The sequence below is a fragment of the Porites lutea genome, chromosome 2 (genome assembly GCF_958299795.1).
Source record: "Porites lutea chromosome 2, jaPorLute2.1, whole genome shotgun sequence".
Classification (NCBI taxonomy): domain Eukaryota; kingdom Metazoa; phylum Cnidaria; class Anthozoa; order Scleractinia; family Poritidae; genus Porites; species Porites lutea.
In genome coordinates this window covers 31,822,947-31,844,357 of record NC_133202.1, presented here as the reverse complement: position 1 = coordinate 31,844,357, position 21,411 = coordinate 31,822,947, and the positions used below count along the sequence as shown (strand labels likewise).

Here is a 21,411-nt window from a genome sequence, read left to right as displayed (position 1 = left end):
ATTTATTCATAGGGAGGGTAGATAGATGACCTCGTTCTTAGAGATCAGAGGACCTTATTCATTCGCAGGTGAACTACTGAATCAAAAAATTTAAAGTGGAAAAAAATGGAATCTCGTTACCAGATTTATCAAAAAAGAGAATCTTACACAGCGTTTATAACCGTATAGAGGTGTTGCTTTCAAGCAATTAGAAACAACAGTGTGCAGGGTATAATGATACTTGTTTTGCTTTTTATCATGCAAGTACAGAAAATGGAAATGTTGGTCTGTTACTTCTTGCTTGCTGCCGGAATAACACAAGCAGGTAACACCAGACTCTGTCGTGAGTCCTGTTCTTGTTTATTCTTTGTTGGATTGTTTACTTAGTAATTAACTCTTTGATTTGTCATTGTTATATGTTCGTTCGTCGTTCTCTTCGTTTGTTTACTATGATCACATATGGTTCAGACATATAACAAACAAATTGCCAGAACTTGAGTGTTTGATGAAAGGTGTTATGGTGAAATGCTTCGCCACTTGTGAACCACTGAAGTTCATAGACATTACCTGCAAAAACGGCTTGAATGATTAAAGGTTTTGGAAGCTTCGTCTAGATATTTCAAAAAAAAAACTTTCCGAAGCTGATAACCTGTATTAATCCCTCCAGCATGACCCCTGTCATCCCCTCCTTGATGTCATAATAAATGCTTGGTGCTGGACTAATCTCTTTGCAGATGTATTCAATGTATTAATAATTTCCTAATCAATACCAAAAATTCATGTTTATCTCTATTACACATTTTTCAACTCAGAACCGAGTCCGCAAATTTTCAAACCGCTTAATGGTCTTGTAAAGATCAAAGGCGAAGGAAAGATTGATAACGGCAAGACAGCGTTAAGTCTCAACATAAAAATAATTGGGAACGGCGGCGCTGGTGGCATTGGTAAAGGAGCACAGCAACGTCCCGGACCTCCAACACCAACAATAGGTAAAAGCTAAAGATTACAAAGAGTCCTTATTTTACGTTGATAACTCGATGTAGTCTTCTGACTAACAAACCGGAGGCCGAAGATTCAGGAAAGAAGACCGGATTTGAGGTCAAATCTAGGAATTGAACTCGAAACTCCCGCGCAGTTGGCGGCGAACTAAATTAACTGCGCTAATCTTTTCTCCTTCAAAACCAAGAACATAAAGGCCAACCTTATTGCCACTACCGGCAACCACAGCCACTGAAATGTCCAACTTTAAACCCACCAGCACGTTGCCAAAACCATCAACTGAACAACTAGGAACACAGCCACCACAGCCACAGAGTTGCTTAGCTTTAGACCGTAATGCTGCTTCCACCTGAGAGGAAAACACCAAGAGAAGTGGGTTGTCCTCCGGGAGGTAGTTGCAATATAATAACACTTACTGTAAGAAAGCTTCCTTTTACAATGTTCTCTTGCAAACAAATGACAGTATTTAATAGCGATAACTGTAAAACGTCTCTTCTTGCGGAATTTACTTGTCAAATAAAAACAGTGGGGCTCAAGGCCAGCAAACGGAGATTCAGCAGAAGATAGTAAACACTTGGAGTCCCTATAAATCCTTGAATACCGAATAGTAAAACAAAACTGGATAACATCAGAAAAGTTAAATACGGAAACAGTTTCGGAACCACTTGAAAATTTGTTGCAGTTTTTCTTTCTTTCCTTTTTTTTTTTTGTTGTATTCTTTCTGTTTTATTATCATAGATATATCTCCAGTATTTATGAAGGATAGGCTACGGCCATAGGGGCGTCGAAAAATGGCATTTCCTCATTGACGATTGACGTCCTCTCCTAGGCACTAACATCCTCATCTGCATAATCTTAATGAGTGATTCCTCATCCTTCCTAGGGTTTTCCGTAGAAGATGAGTCAGCCTTGGCAGAACATAACAAATTCCGCAAAATTCACCTATCTCCCGAGATGACATTAGACAAGAAGATGTGTGACGAAGCCAAAGCTTACGCAAGGAAGCTGGCCAATCTTCGAACGATAATACATTCATCTGACTTAAAGGACCAAGGAGAAAACTTATCCTATGGTTGTTGTACGGGATGTGACAAAGCGCGAACTGTGGAGGAGGCAGTGAAGGGCTGGTGAGAGTTTGCGTGAGGAAATAAATCATTTTATTATTCATTCAAAATATTTTCCCGATTCTGATTGGCTAAAAGCACATGCATAACTCACCATAACCAGCTACTTGTAATGTACCAGGAATTTGTACATCAAAACACGGAGAACTCAACACCATTTAACTTTAAGTCTGTAAGCACATGGCAAGAAGGACCTAATGAACATGTACGAAGCGCATAAGGATTCATGGGATATGACAAATGCCTCCCTCTTGAAGCAAAGGAAGGAAAAACTGAACGTCATAAAAATACAGAGACAGAGACAGAGACTTAAGTTTACTAAAGACTAGTAGAACCTCTGAGGCGTTTTACGCTCTCTGAGAGGGTTGCTCAGGCGCTGATGCTTGAAGCTCTGGATCTCTCACAGATGAGTGCTGCGTTGAAGAAAAAGCATCAGCCATGCTATCCATGGCTGGAGTGTCAAGTACAGGCATAGCCTGCTTTAGACTGTGAAAGGGTTGGTGTTGTAACAGGCCTTTCTCCCATTACTGGGGTCAACCCTTCAGTTTGCTCGGGTAGCTGGGGTTCACGAGCTAACTCTAACCCTAGTGTGGAAGTTATGAATCGTGGACGTAATTGTTCTTGATGCCGCTTCCAGATAATGTCTCCGACCTGAACCTCAAAATTCCGGGGACTGACTGTTTCAACAATGGTCCATGGAATCCATTTGGCTCCTTTGCCAAAATTGCGCACAAAAACTGCTTGGTTTGGTGTAAACTGGGGTTTTTTATCAAGGTTGTCTTGGAAAACATTAACTTCCTGTTTTGAACTTTTGGCTCTCAGTGCACTGAATCAAAATCTAGGCTGTGAGTTCATAAGTAATTCTGAGGGTGATTTCCCTAATTCCCTAACGCGGTGGGTGTAGCCCTGTAAGTCAACAAAAACCTGTCCAATTTTGTTTGCACAGACTCGCCCGTATCTCCAATCTTGCCCAGTTTATCCTTAAATTCACCCACATAGCGTTCTGCTAACCCATTTGCAGCAGGATGTCCTGGAACAGTGAGAGTATGAAGGATGTCGTTCTCTTTTAGAAATTTCTGGAATTCGTCACTCGTTAACTGAGTCCCATTATCTGTTACCAGATGCTCAGGTAAACCAAATAACTAAAAATGTGTCTCATAGCAGTAATAGCGTTGGTGCTGGTGGCATGAGTCATGGGTACTATCTCCAAAACTTTTGGAATAAGCATCCACCACGACCAAAAACATCTTGCCAAGGTAAGGCCCAGCAAAATCTAAATGTAATCGTTTCCATGGTCCTCCTGGTCAGGACCATGAAGCAGCTGGGGCGCGCGGGTGCTGGCGATTTAGCAGATTCTTGACAAGCAGGACATAGTTTAGGTCAGGAACAAAACATGGTTAGGAACTGTGTAGCGCTGATAAGTTGATTACAATTAAAATTTGTCTTTGTGTTCTTAGCGCTAAAATGTTTGAAATCCATAGTTTAACTGTCTCCTCAATTTGCTTATCAAGGCCAGGTCACCAACAGTACTTTCGAGCTAATTGTTTCATTTTAACCATACCCAGGTGTTCTGCATGCAAATCGGCCAATAAGAAAGCCTGTAGTGACTCTGGTACAACGACTCGCGAGTTCCACAGGAGGATACCATCTTCATGAGAGAGTTCAAGCCTTCTGCTGTAGTAATGTTGGAAAACTGGTTCCAGATTATTTCGCCAACCCTGCTGAGTAAACTGTAACACCATTCCAAGAACTGGGTCTCTCATGATTTCCATAGCAACTACGGACGCATTTAAAAACTGATCTTCTTCGATAAACATCACGTTTACAGTTACCTGTTCTGCAGCAGACTGCTTGTATTTAATAGGCTTCCTAGACAAAAAAACCGCAAACACATTGTCATTGCCCCTTATGAATCAATTGTATGGTCATAAGCAGCAAAAGTAGTGCCCATCTTTTGATCCTTGCTGCTGCCAACAGGGGTACGGACTTTTGTTCCCCAAGTAAAGTAATCAAAGGTTTATGATCTGTTAGAAGTTTGAAGTGTCTACCTAACAGGTACTGGCGATATTTGGTCACGCCAAAAACAACAGCTAATGACTCGCATTCAATTTGGGAGTAATTTTGTTCTGCATAGTTCAGTATCCTCGATGCATAGGCAATAGGTTGTAATACACCATCTGGTCCAGGTTGCAACAATGCAGCTCCCAGAACCACTGGAGAAGCGTCACACTGTAGAATTAATTCAGCCATAGCATCATAGTGGCGTAAAACCGAATCAGAGCACAGAGCAGCCTTGATGTTATCAAAAGCGTCCTTTTCCAGTTTTGACCAACTCCATGGTACCTCCTTACGAAGTAATCCGTACAAAGGTGAAGCCAATTTGCAAATTCCGGCACAAATTTACGTAGAAAATTGGCTGATCCAAGAAATGACTGTAATTCAGAAACATTTGTTGGAGGTGCTGCATCCTTTATTGCCTGCACTTTCTCACCAGTAAGTGAAATCCCCGCAGCAGAAATGGTAGTACCAAGATACTCTACTTCATCCAGCATGAAAAAGAATTTATCAGGGTTAAGCTTAAGACCGCAGTCCCGTAATCGTGTTAGTACTCGATGAAGGTTTTCCAGATGGACTTTATCTGATTATCCGGAAATATGGATGTCATCAATAAGGACACAGCAGCCTGGAAGGTCTTTAAGGACATATTCAAGAGTGCGTTGGAAGATTGACACAGCACTACTCACTCCAAACGCCAGGCGCTTGTATTGGTATAAGCCCAAAAGAGTGTTAATTGTGGTGTATTTCTGCTTTCTGGTGTAAGCTCTAGTTGATGGTATGCTTGAGAAAGGTCAATCTTAGTGAATTTTTTTTTCCCCGATAATGTACTCAGTTGTTCCTCCAGAGTTGGTATGGGGTAATGTTCTAGGACTGAAAATTTGTTGATGGTGACAGAGTAGTCCCCACAAATTCTCAGATCTCCATTTGCTTTAACAATAGGGACTGTTGGTGATGCGCACTCGGAATGCTCTACTTTCTCAATGATATCCTCTGCCACCAATTTCTCCAAGGCCTTTTCGTACTTACACCAAATTGCAAATGGTACTACTCGTGCTTTGGTAAACACAGGGCTTTCATCACTTACTCGCAGTGACACTTGGATTCCTTTAAGTTTACCTTCTGAACTAGTGGCAAAAAAATCAGAGTACTGTTGAACTATATCCTGCAGCTGCAACACTAAAAATGTTCTGCCAAGGTAATGTAAACTTGGACCTCATATCCCGCCCCAGTAGTGATGGTCCCTGAACTACACGAATTAACACTGGCAGGTTACCCACCTGGTCTCTAACTTTGACATCCATCTCCTTCTCACCAAGACACTGGATAATGTCCTCAGTATAGCTTTTCAAAAGCACTGTAGGGGGTCTGAGTGTAGTTACTTGTCCTCCTATTTTGGTAAAATCAGCAGAACTCAACAATGTCACAGAACTGCCCGTATCAACTTCTATAGGGAATTCATGATCTTCAGTTGTAACTCTAAGTTTGTATAAGGGCGGTGTAATTAACGAATTTCCAGAAGATTTTACACTTTTCATATAAACTGTACAAGAAGGGACTAAATTCTCGTGCTCCTCCTTGGTACATGTTCCTGATGTTGGAGCAGCTAATACTTGGTGAGTGGTGTTGTTACCACCAAATTCTTTCTTTTTCTTGAAGCATGCCTTAGCCAGATGCCCAGGCTTCCCACAGTAATTACATGTAGATTCGACGTGACTGCACTTGTCAGCCAAATGTTGTGGAGAGCCACACCGAAAACAATGCTTCCCTCCCATTTTTGACTTAGGATCTGTTTGCCTTTGGCCTTGTTGAGCAGGAAAAGATTTCTTGTGAACAGCTTTTACAGGCAGAATTCCAGCACCGGAAGTGTCGGAGTTGCCCTGGAGTAACTTGGGCTAGATGGAATGTCCTACATTCTGAAAATAGTTTCTTTTTAGTAGTCTGACTTCTCACTCCTTCAACAAATTGATCTCTGAGGGCACTCGTAAGATAAGGACCAAAATTGCAGTTCACAGCTAAGCGTTTTAGCTTGTTTGCATACTCCGCTACGCTTTCAGTTTCACTTTGTACAGTGTGATGGAAGCGGTAGGTCTCTGCAACTTCAAGTACCTTAGGTTTGTATTAGTCTTTCAGAATTTGTGTAAGCTGATCGTAAGTTTTATCAGCGGGTAAATCAGGAAGACAAAGACCTTTGACCGTACTGTAAGCGATCAAAGTGCCAAATTGCTGTGTAGTCATCGCTAGCACTTTAATTCTTTATCCTCGTCGCCAGTTTGTAATGTACCAGGAATTTGTATATCAAAACACAGAAAACTCAACACCATTTAATTTCAAGTCTGCAAGCACATGGCAAGAAGGACCTAATGCACATGTACGAAGCGCATAAGGATTCATGGGATATGACACTACTGATGACCAAATTTGGAAGAATTTTGCGTTAAATGAACCGACGACGTCAAAAGTGCAGCCTCTTTGCAGGTTAATGCACCGTTAACCGAGAAGACCTGGGGACGAGGTTGTGAAAACAAAAATGGCGGACATTTCACTCGTTTCAAGAGCAAGAACTAGGCGAAATAATGGCTAAAAACATCACACGAACAGCAAGAAGACAACTCGTAGGGCGACATCTAGCCTGCTATTTGAAGAATATTTGCGGAGCTAAACAACCCTAAACGTGCACTATCGAAGATGAACTTAACATCGATCTGATCGGTGAAAGTAAGCACGTTTAGCTATGTCTTTAAACTAGGAGTTATTTTGAATGAATAATAAAACAATATTGAATTCGGCTATCGTATCATATGAAGAATTATTGAGATCTCAGAGGGTGTTATCCGCCTCGGCCTACGGCCTCGACGGATAAACTCAGCCTCATTCATTAATTGTTAAATATTCATGGCCATATTTACGTTTGAGAATGATTTGGCGAAAGAAAACACTTTGCTTTGAAAGATCCTGTTGTACAAAGTTGTAAAGAATGACTGATATCAGGTTTTTTTCTTCTTGTTTTGTTTGTTTTTGTTTTTGTTTGTTTTTCTGTTTGTTTTTTTTGTTTTGTTTTTGTTTTTTGCAAACTCAACCCTCGAGGAAAGCTTAATAGGGCTTTTGCATTAGTTGATCACGTGATCAACTTTCGGTAAGATTTTGAAACATTTTGTTATCCCGAGCAGAAAGAGCATTGTAAAATCATGTAACCTGTATGTTGTCAAGTAATTATGTAAATATTGCGATGGCCGCCGAAATAAGGAAAAGAGCAACAGTTTAACAATTTCAGAATTTGCAAGGACTTGTATGGAAAACCACTCAAGCGTGACTGGGTGGCAAGAGTTGTTTATAACTTCTAATTTCCGGTGGCCGTTGCAATCGCTACTTTTGATCGAGATATACGGCTAAAAATTTTAATTACAGTTTACCTAATTTTAATATGCTCTTTCAGCTCGTGCTAATATAACTTTTGCAAAGCGAAATGTTTTCGTGTTTACCAAAAGTTGAGCATGCGACCAGCTAATACAAAAGACCATTCTGGACCTCAGAATTGCAAGAGCAGCGTTTCTACACTAGACTATTAGCTGCCTTTGCAACCCTCTTGTTGTTTAGCTGCTCTTGTGTCCCTACCTTTAAAAAAATATAAAGTGACTTTCACACTACCGACTCCCCTTTTCGGCTTCAAATTTACCTAATCTGTAATCTATGAATGAAAAGCGCGGTAGATAATGGACTGCTGTGTTTCTTATCTTTGTAAATAACCTTTTAGGTACGACGAGGTTTGCGACTATAATTTCGCTACTGGAACGTCTGCAGGTGTTACGGGTCACTTCACTCAAGTAGTGTGGAAAGGAAGCACCAAGCTAGGCATTGGGAGAGCTGAATATACCGACGGATCAAAAAAATGTGCTTACATAGTTGGAAGGTACAAGCTACAGGGAAACATGGGTGGTCAGTACAAAAGCAACGTAGAAAAGGGAAGTTTGGACCCAAGATATTGCATTGCAGTTAAAGCAAAGAAGGCAAAGGCATTTGACAAAAATGGCAGAGCAGTGTACGTGAGTGCCCCGTCTGGGACAATTGACGTCACGGGCGTGGAAACTGCCAGTTTACCAGATGCTCCTCCAAAGACAAGCATCCTTAAAATACAGATTTTGAACAAAAAGAAGAAGAAAAACTTCGTTGGTTCCCAGCATCATTAATGATAAGTAATTGTGATAATTAAAACTCAATTTTACCGTATAAAAGCGTCATGTTTCCTCCCATCGGAAAAAGAGCACCCATTTCGAAAAAACTACTCTTTTTGCATAGTACTTTCAGCTTTGCCGTACAGTATTTATCCTGGTCTTCGTTGTTAAAATGACGCTTTAATTCAAGTTAAGTATAGGAAGGTATCGGAACTATAACGAAGCTTTTTTCTGTGATAAAGAAACCATTGAAGTTTAATTCTTAAGTAAATGAGAGGCAAGTTTCTGAAACAAACGAAATGTTATCTTCATCTTAAGTTAGCATTTCTGCTTTCTTAGAAATGACCTAATTAAATAAGAGGGTGAAAGGGGTTATTGCGTGATACGTGATTAAGTGTTTTTAATTTTCGTGAAAGGTGAAAATACGAAATAAAACCCGTGAACTGTGACCGGTTTGCTTGTCGTGATACGTAAACTTTAAAATCTTTTACTCGATATTCGTGATTTTCAACTAATTTTTTTCGGGAAAATAGTCTCAACTGAAGACAAACTTTACAGGGAAGCCAGTGGACCTTCAAATAAATTTTTCTGAAAGGTCTTAAGAGACTCAAAGGCCGGTTATTTAAACAGAGTTTAGCCAGTGGTTGTCAAAACCGTGTTTTAAGTCATTTTCAATTTTTTTCAACGCTTTTATCTTAACAACGGTTATCTTGAACGTTTCATGGCAGCAACAGGGTAGACTGGAGAAACAATTATTTTCTTAACCCTTTTTGGACAGCTAGGGTCGTATACGTCCCCATATGGTACAATGTATACAATTTTCCCCTGACCCATTTAGCTTTCAGTTGATGTTAATAAATTGGTAAGCAACAACGTCAGCAAAGATAGATCTTTCCAGCGATACCTCGTTTTGGGATATTCTTACTAACCCTGGCAGATTTACACTCACAAAAAAGGTAAAAAGTTTGGGAAAATTCCACTGCCAATTTCGCTGTTTACATGGCCTTGAAAATTAAATTTGTCCCTTTCCTAAAAAGTTAGCCAGCCACAATTCCATGCAAAAGAAAGACGATAAAGTGGGCAACAAAACCGCCAATAAAGAAGGAAAAAAACAGAGCGAGAGAGAAAGATCGAAATAGATTCGCCAAAAAAAGTCCAAATTTTGGCTTTTGCGCATGCGTGAATGCAAAAAAGCTGTTTAATTATGTCAGATTAGTCGGAAAATATGTCTTTCTTTCTTGCAAAACTCGTTTTTAGCTATAATTATGGTAATTAGCCGAAAACTAGTCCAAGGAAGACGAATTGGTGAGAAATGCTGTTTTTTTGCTACTCGCCCGTCGTCACCAAAGGGTTAAAATAACCCACTTAGAAAGAGATCTGGATGCCTAATTATTTCTTAAACCGCGGCGTAAGTTGGGCTTTGTTTTAAATAACCGGCCCTTACAGTCGTTCCTATATATGTCGTTCTAAACTATGACCAAGCCTGCGAGAGCAAACAACGTTTTTGACTCTTTTTTCACCCACCCAGAAAAGGGCGTCTGCGATCCTGAGCTTGGAAATAATTTCCGTGAGCCGATGAGTCAGCTTTTTTTTTACCCAATCATGATTCAACTCTTATTTTCGTAGAGCTAACACATGTGGGGTTTGCGTGGGGATCTTGGTTGCATTGGCCGGCAGTTTTTAAATTAGAGGGACAAGTTTGTAAATTGGAAGGAGTAATATATTATGTACATCCTAAATCTGTGAGATCTAAGGGTTTTCTTAGAGGTAAAGAACGAATTCGAATACCCATAAACAGTAAGCACTCTTCCCCTGAAGCTCTTAAGCGCCACATCATTGAGTACACTGGTTTGAAATCTGAGTCCGAAAAGGGTGGTCTAATAAGATCCTCGACTGAAATAGAACTCTGTCGGTTAGAAAAGTCTGCAGAATGAAGCAAAGCTTCTGCGGTATACAACGACGACAACGAGGTTGAAATGACTTTTCTACGAGCAGTTACTGTACTCGTAGCGGAAGAACCGTCAAACCCAACTTTAATTTGAGACAAGGAAGAGTCAATGACTTTCCTTTTGAGTACTATATATACGTCAGCATTAGTCATCATTAGTTTTCCTTCACCTACATTTCATTGTATGTTTACCTGACTTCCTTCACTTCCCCGCAGTAGTTGTGCGGGAGGCACACAAAAAGCAAAAAATCGACACTACTATTAAACATCAATTAAGTGGTAACTCATCATTAAGTCTGCAGACAGCGGCATCCGGAACAGGTCCCGCCATGCACTGTCCTTTTACTTCGGAAATTTCAGTGAAACGTGAACACGCAATTTTAATTCCCGTGATGCGTTATTTCTACTTTTTAATGTCCGTGATTCGTGCGTATGACCCCCCTTTTACCCCCCTATTAAATATTTAAAATTTTCGAGGAGCTAAGGCGCGGCAAATGCAGTTCGCGTTACTGTGCCTGTGTTCCACCTCGGCGCAGGACTGCGAAAGATTTGCACTGACCATGACTTGCATACACCTTGCAAAATGTGAAAAAGAAAAAACAATTAACTAAACAATCGACCTGGTTAAAAGCAACAACATGCAACAACAATGACGAAAACGACGACGGTTTGTTTGGGATTTCTTTTTCATTTTTTCTTGGAAAATAATTAGCCTTTGTGTCCGCTTTCTTGGATCACCCATCTAAGTTGGTTCAGAAAAGTTACTTGTTTAGAGGTCTTTTTGCACCAAAGCATAAGTGGTGCTGTCTTTTTGTATTGCCTTTATGTCCGTCTTTTTGTATTGCCTTTATGTCCGTCTTTTTGTATTGCTCAGTGTCTTCTGTAGCAACAATTCAACATGGTTATGAACTCAATTGTACATATAAATCAGCGTTAAAAATAATTGCTACATAGATGTAGATATCATATATGACAGGCAGCTTGGTCTGAGCTCAGAGTAAAACAGAGTGCTAAATTGCTACCTATTATATTGTTCTTCAGCCGTGGACCAATTTTTATCAGTGGATATGCATGTTATTGCGCTGGACATTAAAGGACAAAGTGCATCACTTCATCCCAATTAATTGACACAACGCTCTGAAAGCCACTTTATTGGAGAGGATAATGAAAATCAATCTCAAGAAAACTAACTAAAGATTATGATCTTTCAGAAACGTACCGGGAAAAATGCTGAACTTCCTTCTTATAGATGGTCAAATTATTGATGTTGTACAAGAATACACTAATTTAGGAACTCGAATCTCCTCATCAGGAAATTTCTCACCGTCACGTGAACATCTCAAAGAAAAAGTTCTTCACGCTCTATTTAGCTTGAGACGACGTACGAATCTCATCAAACTAAAAACCTCTCTTGCTTGTAAAATATTTGGTACGATGATCTCCCCTATTCCGACATATAAAAGTGAAATTTGGGGTGTGTCTGCCAAAATCAGCTCACATGTCGCAAAGACACAACTCCAATTTTGCAAACGTTTTCTAGAGGTAAACAACAAGGCTTCTAATGTTGCTTGTAGAGCCGAACTTGGTCGCTTACCTTTGAATATCACTATCAATCAAAAAATCTTCAACTACATTTTCTATATTACGTCTAAAGATGAAGAATCTATCCGTTAAGCAATGTTAAGTTTTTAAAGTCATTTGATTTATACTGCAATGATAAGAGTAGCTTTCACTCTGACTCACTTGATGGAGATGTCTTCAGAATATTTCAACCTACCTGATTTCAACACTGATTTGTTACCGTTACACCGCTATAGTAAAAAACTTCACAGGTTTATTGAAACAAGAATATGTATCATATTGGCAAAACACCCTTCACCGATCTCAAAACCTAGAATGTTTTAGATCTTTTAAAAGCGATTATAACACTTACGAGGGGAAAAACTGAGAGAAAGAAATTAGTAAACCTACTAATAAGTAACCACAAACTCACAAACTAATGATAGAACTTGGAAGATACAATCAAACTACCACAGATAATAGACCTTTTTATTGATATGGCGGCCATATTGAATTTATTAGATTTAAGGAGTATTATGGGATGCCCAGGGGGGCACTCGCTCAGTATTTATGCACGGTTTTAGGGCAAAAAGAGAACTTCTCTGTATATTCCTCGGGGAAAAAGGCGATCATTATTAAATCCAAACACGGCACAACGATCTTTTTTTCCCACTACAATCTTTTTCTAGGAAAACTTAGAGAAAAATTGGTCCAAAAAGCGCCCATAAATATTGATCCGAGTATATCGGATCAGGCTCATGACCCCTGGGCATCCAATGATACTCCTTAAATCCAATTAATTCAATATAGCCGCCGTATCGGTAAAAAGGTCTATAGGAATTGCCCCTTTTGTGGATCCAATCAAATTGAAGACGTAATTCACTTTCTTCTTAATTGTTCTAAATACTCTTTGATTAGGAATAATTTTTACAATAAAGTTAGACTCTGATTCCAAATATTACCCAGTTACCTGTGAACGTTTTGATCAATGAACTGATGAACACATCTAATTACTATCATTAATTTACAATTCGTGAAATATGTTTCAGCTTGTTTTGACTTTCTTGACGAGTTATTAGCAAAGTAGTTTAATTGGCCAGTCATTGTTCTTAAAACATAATTATACACAGGTTTTGCAACACTGTATATACTTGTTGCAACACTGTATATACTTGTATGGTCCTGCAAATAAAGCTTGTTGTTGTTGTTGGAGTGACTAATAAACTTTTATTTGTTTGTTCATTTATTTTAATTTCCAAACTCCGAGACAAGGGAGTAAATGAGAAGCTGCTAACCTCGATTGAAACTAAACATATTGATGGGGTCCATTAAAGAAGTCCTGTCTAGTCTGTCACCAAGCCTAACACCTTTGATTACATTTGTACCGCATGGTTCAATACTTGGTCCACTGCTGTTCTCTTCCTAATCGACAATCCTTATCCAATCTCTATCCGTGTGCAGATAATTCCACTCTGTTCAGCTAGAAAAGATTGTCGAGTGATAAGTATGAGGCATCAACAGCTCGAATAAAACCTAAAAAGATAAGGGTGTGTGCCGACAGGTGGAAGTTGACCCCTGAGAGAAATTATCTAAACAGATCAGCAAAAGCTGGACAGACGCCACAAGCCCTAAGAACGATTGCAAACAGTAAACAATGGGATCATGGAATATGCGTCTCCTTGATGATAAATGAAATATTTCTCTAAGCTTTTTCTGCTCGGATTATTGGGGAGAAATGCTGAAGAAGATATTTACAGAGACAACAGTGAAATAGAAAAAAATCCATTAGTTTAATTATCATCCAGCGCGCAGAGCCAAAATAACGAAAACGTCACTTCGCAGTCCTATAAAAAAATATTTCAATCTATCTTCGACGCCAATGTGAGTAAAAGTGCAATAAAGAAGTAAAATATTCCTTTATATTATTTGTAAAAAAAAATATGTTAGGTAGTCAGCAGAATTCTGGATGTTTTCCAAGCGTGAAAAATTAGCATACTTGAAAGTATGTAACAAAAGTACTTTTGACTGGCTGTCTAGGTGAAATGTCATTCAATCAAAAAAGCTAGTGAGCGGTAGACGTTTCTAAACAGACTGTATCAGGCTATTTCAAGTTTTCGTTTTGCCTTGTAGGCCAGATTTTATTTGCACATCACAACGAAATAGAACATGATCTCAGGTTATGAATGGAACGATAAGAGATCCTTGTGGGTGAGATTGCACGAAAAACCGAGCATTCTACTGCCAGAGGGGATGTCAGAATATGGCAACTAGGAAGAGCAGCCATTCTGCTCCCGAGAAGGGAAAAAATGGAAACAATCTCATTACAGTGCGCGAACGAGCAGCACCGAGACGGGTGCAATATTTCCGCGGAATCTTTAACAGGAAAAAGGCGGACATTGGTGTCGCAAAAACTCCTAAAGTTCTTCTGGACGTTAACGTACAGCCCACGGCCAGGAGAATACAACGTCAGGTTTGCCATCAAAGCCTTAAAGAGTGGAAAAGCCGGTGGAATGACGGCACTGATGCTAAATTTCTTATATTATTACTATTTGATACACAGAACCATCGCGAATGGCTAAACTGACTACCCTGTGGTAAAGCTGGTGACGAACCTCCACTTTGAAGATGTCCCACTAGAGCCTTATTATAACGTTCTCCAATCATAACTATCTGCATGAAAATACCGTTAAAAAGTCAGGCTTAATTAAACATTAGTACCTCCAAAACGCCAACCTTGTATATCAACCTAACCACAGCTCCATCCTTCTCGTTAGAGGGCACCATTTGAGGGAACTTTTGTTACCTCAATAATATTGTGAGCTCCATTAATGAAGCCAGCAAAGACATCACTGCACGTCTAAGAAAGTGTAATGCGCCTCTGCTACACTTTGACACACTCCCGATTATATCACTTTCTTTATTGATGCTCGTACGTATACTTGGATTTCTTACAGGCGGGCATTTGGAATTTTGCGGTGTCACAGCTACTAATCACTATTGAAATAGCTATCCCATTCTCATGTCACGTTTAACTTAGTGTTTTGGGTATCCTCTCTTAACCCTCTGGGATACGCTAACATAATACCAAATATGTATTTCAAAAGCCGAGATGTTGAATGGTTCCCATGTGCAACATTTCTTATACGTAAACGCGGATTTCAAATTGCCTAACATCCGACCACAGCGGGACAGTTTTTGTCAAGTACTGAAAAAAATATGTATTTTGTCTTTTCTGGATAGGCAGTCATACATGATCTCTTTTTGTCAAAGAGAGAAAGAAAGATCCAGCTGAAGTTTTACCCACCGAATCAGACAGAGTGGTGGCGCTAGTATAGAAAGTAGCATCATCAGCAAAAAGGTCATTTCAAAAATTCCAGGGCTTGGGGCAGGTCACGGATTAATAAAAGCAAGAGGACAGACCCAAAATTGAGCCTTCAGAAACACTATAGCACAGTTACTGTAATTTTGTATCAGATAAAGTGTCAGCGAGGTTCACACAATGGCGACAGTCGGAAAGATACATGTAGCTTTTGAACCAAGAAGTTTTGAAAAACAGCCACCATGCATTTGTAGTTTGGTTATAACATAGTTAATGGAGGTGACTGGTTATGAAGCCCGGCAAACATCAAAGGAGCAAACAAAGATGCCAAGATTTATGTTAGAAGGTCCACGACCCTGCACAATCTTTTGTTTTGCGTTCATACGTTATGCATGAATTACGTAACCAGCACGTTTCTATTGGTTAGTTCCTCAGTACGGAGTAAACAACTATTGTGTTTTGTGCAGCGTCAAGGCCAAAAAAGAGAACAAAAACATACAACAAAGAACTTTGTCGGGTTTCATAACCATTCCCTCTATTAACTATGGTTATAAACAGGTCATAATTCGCTTCATCAAAGGCCGCGGGTAGATCCACAAAATCGCATCACCGTATTTAAAAGCCTTGGTCCATTGCCTCAAGCAAGCAGTCATTTTAATCAGTATAGAGTAGTCAACTGAGTGGTGAGGCTGAAATACAGATTGCCTTGAAAAAATAAGGTAAAATGAGAGCGAAGACACTACATTAAATGGGTACATATATGTCTTTCGAGTAGCTTAGAAATAGTTTGAAGAACAGAAATCGGACGAAAATTGTTCGCATCCGAAAAACTGGTCCAGACTTATGAATCTGACGGACATGTGCTATACTAGTTTGCCGAGGGCAGAAGGGCGGGTACCAGGATGTATGCTTAAATTAAGAATCTTGGTAAGTCTTTCAAGAAGACGGAGACATTATGTTAGGTAAAGGAGCACTTATTCTATCAGAGCCGTAGCGATATTGGTTGACATCAAGAAGACGGTTTCCAAAGTTTGCGTAGATGATTTTTCATCCTTCACAAAGTGTGTGGTATGTCGAGAGTAGCGGGTTAAACTATTGTAGACAATAGATGGTGATTGAGACAAAATGCTTGTTAAATATGTCATTTGCTTGCTTAAATCACGAGAAGGCTAGAAGTCGTCTAGCTTTGATTTCCCATTACACTTGGGACTAACGCTTCATAATATTTTTGCTTGTTTTCTTCAAGCTCATTATTTCAATTGCCAGAGACGTTAATTTATTCACTATGTGTAAAATCATAACTTAACTATAGGTGTCTCTTTTGAATTCTTCCGCGATCGAGTATTAATTTTTTAGGTGGCCACGATGCCAAGACGATTTATCAATTGAGCACGTTTCCTTTTCACATCATCAAGCAAGGTTCATTCCAGATATACAGCATTTATTCTTGCTCATTACTTTTTGGTAGGGTATCGAGTATGCTCCAGGGAGTCATTACTTAAATCGGCGATAAGAGCATTGGTGTCAACCTGAGCAGATTTATCTCCTGAACTCCACTGGGAACCTTTAGAAGATACCTTTCTTAAAAAGGTTCTAGGCGATTTTTCCAATAGTTCTAATCGCCTAACCTGCAAGTAAGTTGCATCTCCATCTCGCATTGGCCTCCAAGCACGTATCCTGGAAATATAGATTCATGCACTCATTGGCTCTAAATCTCATTTGGCTTTAGCCAGGAAAAGGCTGTTAAAGTTTTTGTACTGGCAGCCTGAGAAAACAGCTGACACATTTCGCTACGCCAACACTGGTTTCCCGCGAAGTGAAGTCTGAGAAACGAGCGCAGAAATTCCATACTGGTGACGAGTCACTACCCAGATCTGGGTTGTGCTTCTGATTGGATAAAGCAAATTTTCAACCAATCAGAAGCACTACCCGGATCAGGGAAGTAACACGTCATCAGTATGGATTTCTTCGCTCGTTTGTTAGACGACATTTCGCGGGGAAACCAGTGGAGACGTCGTGAAATGTCACTTGCTTTCTCAGGCTACCGTGCTGGTAGTGACAGCTTGTCTACCTCATTTGCCAAGCGTTTCAACAAGGAGACTGGTGATGTCTAACCTGCGAAATGAGTCAACGTAATACCAGTTACATCAGGTCATTTTACACGATATATCGGCTATACACCACTGCTGATCAAAACTGCTTCTTCCTGATCTCTGAACAACTGAGCAACTGTTACTGAGGGAACAAGTAAGATATATTTGTTTTATATTGATATTTACTAGTTTGTTCGCTAGTTTTGCGTTTCTAACCCTAAGAACAATACTTATTAACTCAGCTCAGTACAAACGACTTCATGAGAGTATTTATGGAATTACCATTTCGTTCTTCGAAGTTCTCTTCTAGAAGTCGCCCTTTTGTTTTGACTTTTTCCCTTAAAACTACATTCCAAGTCCTTTTTTTCTAGTTATTTTGCATAAGTGCAATTTGTCTCCTGTCCTTTTTTTCGTTTGCGTATTTCTTTCTACAGTAAAGAGCTTTAAAAAAAAGTTTGTAAATCTTAGGGGGTTTTAATGCTTGAGGATTTCAAGTGAAAGGCCGCCAAAAGTATTTTCTTTCATATTAACATTATTCATTTTTGCTATTTTTAAAATAAGGATGAATGCGGCTAATGTTTGCACTATAGGAAATTTTGTTTTAGATGCATATGCCAGTCCATTCTTTATAATTGTCAAGCTGACTGGTGTTACCAGATATTTTCGAAGGCTCTGATTGACGAAGGGCTTACTGTGATACGAGCCCCCTTTTTGATTCTTAAAGAAGCAAAAATCTAAAGTTTTTTTTTATTGAGACATGTAAAGCAAACCCCATGTGTAAATGAAAAAAGCCCATGTCTCTACATGCAGTGAAGCCTCCCTTAGTTAATCAGCAGAGTGTTGTACATGAATTCAGTAGAACGTGATTTGTGTGATGCATAAATCATATCAGTCGAAAGAGCCGTCATCCGCGGACCGCCTTCTTCTTTTAGACCCGACGTTCAAGCGAAAAAGGGAGACAGCAAGGGGAGAGACCTCTCTCCGTTACCCCCTTCCTCTTTCTCCCTCTAAAATCTCTTTTTCCCTTAAACCTTAACAAAGGCCTGGTAGGCTGACGTTAAAGTAAATAAACCCCAGAGTCATTCCTTTTGTGCCATAAGAAGCTTGAGGTAACAGGTTTGTAGAGAAAAAGGGAAAAATAAAATCTTCCGTGAAAAACAATTGCAGGGCCAAAAAAGGTGCATATAAACGCAGGCTACAGAACGCCAAGTTTGAGACAATAGTCTTTTGATTGAGAAAGTGACTGCGTTGAAACTGCTGCCACCATCTGAGCAACTGTTTCAGGTGTTCCAGGTATTAAGATAAAGGTTTCAATGACGCTTGCAGTGTCTCCAGTGGGTGTACTTCGCCCGTCTAGTTTCCCTTCTGTAAAAGTTTTAGCATCAGAGTTTTAATTTTAGGCTCTTATTAATTATCTGAATTAAATTAGTAGATAAATAAGGATTAAAGGTAATACAGCGACATAGTGGTTCTTCGTCTACCAGATTCCTGGTCGAATTGGAATGTGAAAACGTTGCTATTTGAGAAGAGGGGAAATTTGGAGGACCGCCCGTAGTAAAACCTCTCGGAACAAAGAAAAGATACAACTGAAAAAACTCAGTCTTATAGAGAGTCAAAGAAAGGGAGTAAAGAAAAGCAGGGACCAACTGTGACTAGGTGTGCGTTTTACCGAGGCTTCCGTCTTATAGGGGTGTGCGTTAAGAGAGTCGTGAATCAGGATTTCCATTTGTTTGGAGTTTGTGTTTTGTATAGTTCTGTAGTGATTCTTTTTTTGTTTTTGTTTTTTTTGTAAGTATTTTGCTGTTTTTCGTATTCACTATTAAAGGGTGAAAAAATTAAACAAAGCTGTTAAATAACAAAAAGAAAAAGTGGCCCTGAAGAGTGGATTTGAAAAATTAATTTTCGTGAGACGAGAAAAAAAGGATTTCTAATGCTTTGTTCAAAAGATCAAGTTCCAGTCTTAAACACAGCGTAAGATGTGGCAACCCGATCTCGAGTACTTTGCTTGGGTTTATCTGTTCTCGGATGGGTTTCTGTAAGGTTTTTGTATTATGTGGTTTCGTGTCGCAAACCTTATCCACCACAGATCGTTACAGATTATATACATGACTATATACACCTTATTCGATGGTTTAGCATATAATACGTGCGGATATTTTGCCAGTGGCGTAGTATTTTTCCGAGCCCCGCGGGGGCGAGGAAAGATACAAGCAATGAGCAAAATGTCCGCTCGTATTATATGCTAAACCATCGAATAAGAGGTTTATTATTCCACTACAAAAAAACTGTTATTTGCAATTGGCCTCTACTTTCTGGTAAGAGTCATTCACTGAACATCCTGATTCCGTCTGTGAGAATGACGTTAATGTTGGCGCGTGATTATTTTACTGCAAAAGGAAAATGTGATTTTGGCTTCTGTTTTTTAGTAAGAGGTATCCAAAATATCCTGATTCTGGCAGCCATAGTTGCTCCTTTTGCATCCGCTGGTATTCGCTCTGTTGTAAACCGGTTAAACCAGGACACTACAGTGTATTACGGCCTCGTATTTTGCGCGTTTTCTTGACCTTATATGATAACATGATATAATAGTGGAATAATAATGATAAAAAATGGATAGAAACCAGGCTTAAACAAAATCTTAATTCCATTACCCAGAAGCAGTTACGTCAAGTTTTCTTTTACAGTCAAGCCAGGTCAAGCGTACCCCCCAAGATACTATTAATAAATTTATTATTTGAAAGTTGAATCTGTTGGTAGTTGTAGATTTCATTCTTGTATGCGTTATGACCCGCGAATTCTTACGCGAGGCAGTTATGAAACTTCAACCAGCTCAGTTCCCCTGAATTTGATGAAAATGTCTGCCAAGAAATTTAATCCACTCAAAGATTTTCAATCTGACCAAATACAGAGAAGTTCTCGTAAAATATTCACTGCTCATTACGCATGTAGGAGTGCCAATTTGAATTTGACACTAGTTTCGGGAACGACTAACGGATTCATTTTTCAAATAATCAATACATCAATAGAATCTAGCTTGGGGGGTACGCTTGACCTACCTTGAGTGTAAGTCTGTGACGCCCTACTCGCTATATTCATTCCAGGTCTAGAGAGTTAAATCCTTTAATATTTTTTTAATCTACTTTTTGTTGTTGTTCTTTCTTAAGAAGGTTTTAAAGGAGACGAACATGTGGTTCTTCTTCCTACTGCTCAGCGTCGCAGCTTCCCAAGCTGGTAAAACATAACCTTTAATGGTTGACAGTACTTTTATTTTGTTATCGCTTTATTTTTTTTTTCTGATTCCCATTAACTTTGTGTATTTACATTTTTGCATCATCACTTAAGCACACCTTGACAACATTGGTTGATGGATTTTGCGTTCCGGGAATGTATTGCGATACAGGCCTGGTCGTGACCCTACAGATATAACACCTAGGCTGATCTTTCCCCTTTCTAACAACAGTAGAAATGTATGCTTCCGGCTTGGCTACTAAACTCAGTATAAGTTTTTAAGGCCTGTTTTTTGTGGCATAACTAGCAGTTAAGTTCTAAGGTCATTGGTTGTCTTTGCACTAGAGGATCAAAGTTTGAGACTCTACCGGAAAAAAAAAGTTACCAGAAATACGGTAACACTTTGAACAAGTTAAGTTCGCCTCTAGTCACCGACTCACAACCCAGAAAATCCTTCTAGTGCAGAGACAAAAAGAATTAAACGTCTCATTTAACAGCAATTAAACGTTCCATAAAAAATTTAGCGTAGAAAAAGGTCGTGTTGTTTTGGCAAGTGTTCATTATGGCCTTACGCTTGAAATGCTAGCACAGCCAACTCTTTTTAAGACGGACACCGTGCGGACCTGCAGTATGTGTCCGTCTAATAGAGAGTCGAATAAAGGAAGTAAAGAAAGGCAGGGACCAACTCTGAGTGTCCGTTTTACAGAGGTGTCTGTCTTTTAGAGGTGTCCGTTAAGAGAGAGTAGACTGTATACCTGTGTCAGCTCAGCACGATGTTAAACGGTCACTCTGCTTTTGATTTATTCCTAGCACAATCCAACATAAAAATCAGTGGGACTGGGAAAAGTGTAAATGGTAGGACGTCGTTGAACATAAATGTGGAGATAGTTGGAGGAACGGGACCCACACAGGGCCCCATGACGGCTCCAACAAG

At 39.5% G+C, this 21,411-nt stretch overlaps 2 protein-coding genes across 3 annotated transcripts in view; both read left to right on the top strand.

Moving 5' to 3' along the window:
* The first annotated feature begins 192 nt into the window (after positions 1-192).
* LOC140926857 (uncharacterized) lies at positions 193-8,761 on the top strand. Its single transcript, XM_073376536.1, has 4 exons — positions 193-304; positions 792-968; positions 1,862-2,105; positions 7,912-8,761. Exons 1-4 carry the CDS (start codon positions 214-216, stop codon positions 8,342-8,344), a joined length of 945 nt encoding a protein of 314 aa, XP_073232637.1. The 5' UTR covers positions 193-213; the 3' UTR covers positions 8,345-8,761.
* Positions 8,762-17,384: 8,623 nt separating this feature from the next.
* The window catches only part of LOC140928333 (venom allergen 3-like), a 7,198-nt gene continuing 3,171 nt past the window's right edge, over positions 17,385-21,411 (top strand). The window contains exons 1-3 of one of the 2 annotated variants that reach the window (XM_073378072.1): positions 17,385-17,403; positions 20,417-20,480; positions 21,288-21,411. The exon at positions 21,288-21,411 is cut by the window's right edge and continues 26 nt beyond it. In XM_073378072.1, the coding sequence (XP_073234173.1) occupies positions 20,435-20,480; positions 21,288-21,411 (170 nt within the window). In that variant the 5' untranslated portion in view covers positions 17,385-17,403; positions 20,417-20,434. Of the gene's footprint in view, positions 17,404-20,413; positions 20,481-21,287 lie in introns of both variants that reach the window. The other variant, XM_073378071.1, reaches the window with a different exon arrangement.

Bases quoted from the DNA above. Each gene is read 5' to 3' on its own strand.
- LOC140926857 (XM_073376536.1), top strand. From the start codon at position 214: ATGATACTTGTTTTGCTTTTTATCATGCAAGTACAGAAAATGGAAATG. The intron at 969-1,861 runs GTAAAAGCTAAA...CATCCTTCCTAG, and splicing joins ACCTCCAACACCAACAATAG to GGTTTTCCGTAGAAGATGAG. The intron at 2,106-7,911 runs GTGAGAGTTTGC...ATAACCTTTTAG, and splicing joins GAGGAGGCAGTGAAGGGCTG to GTACGACGAGGTTTGCGACT.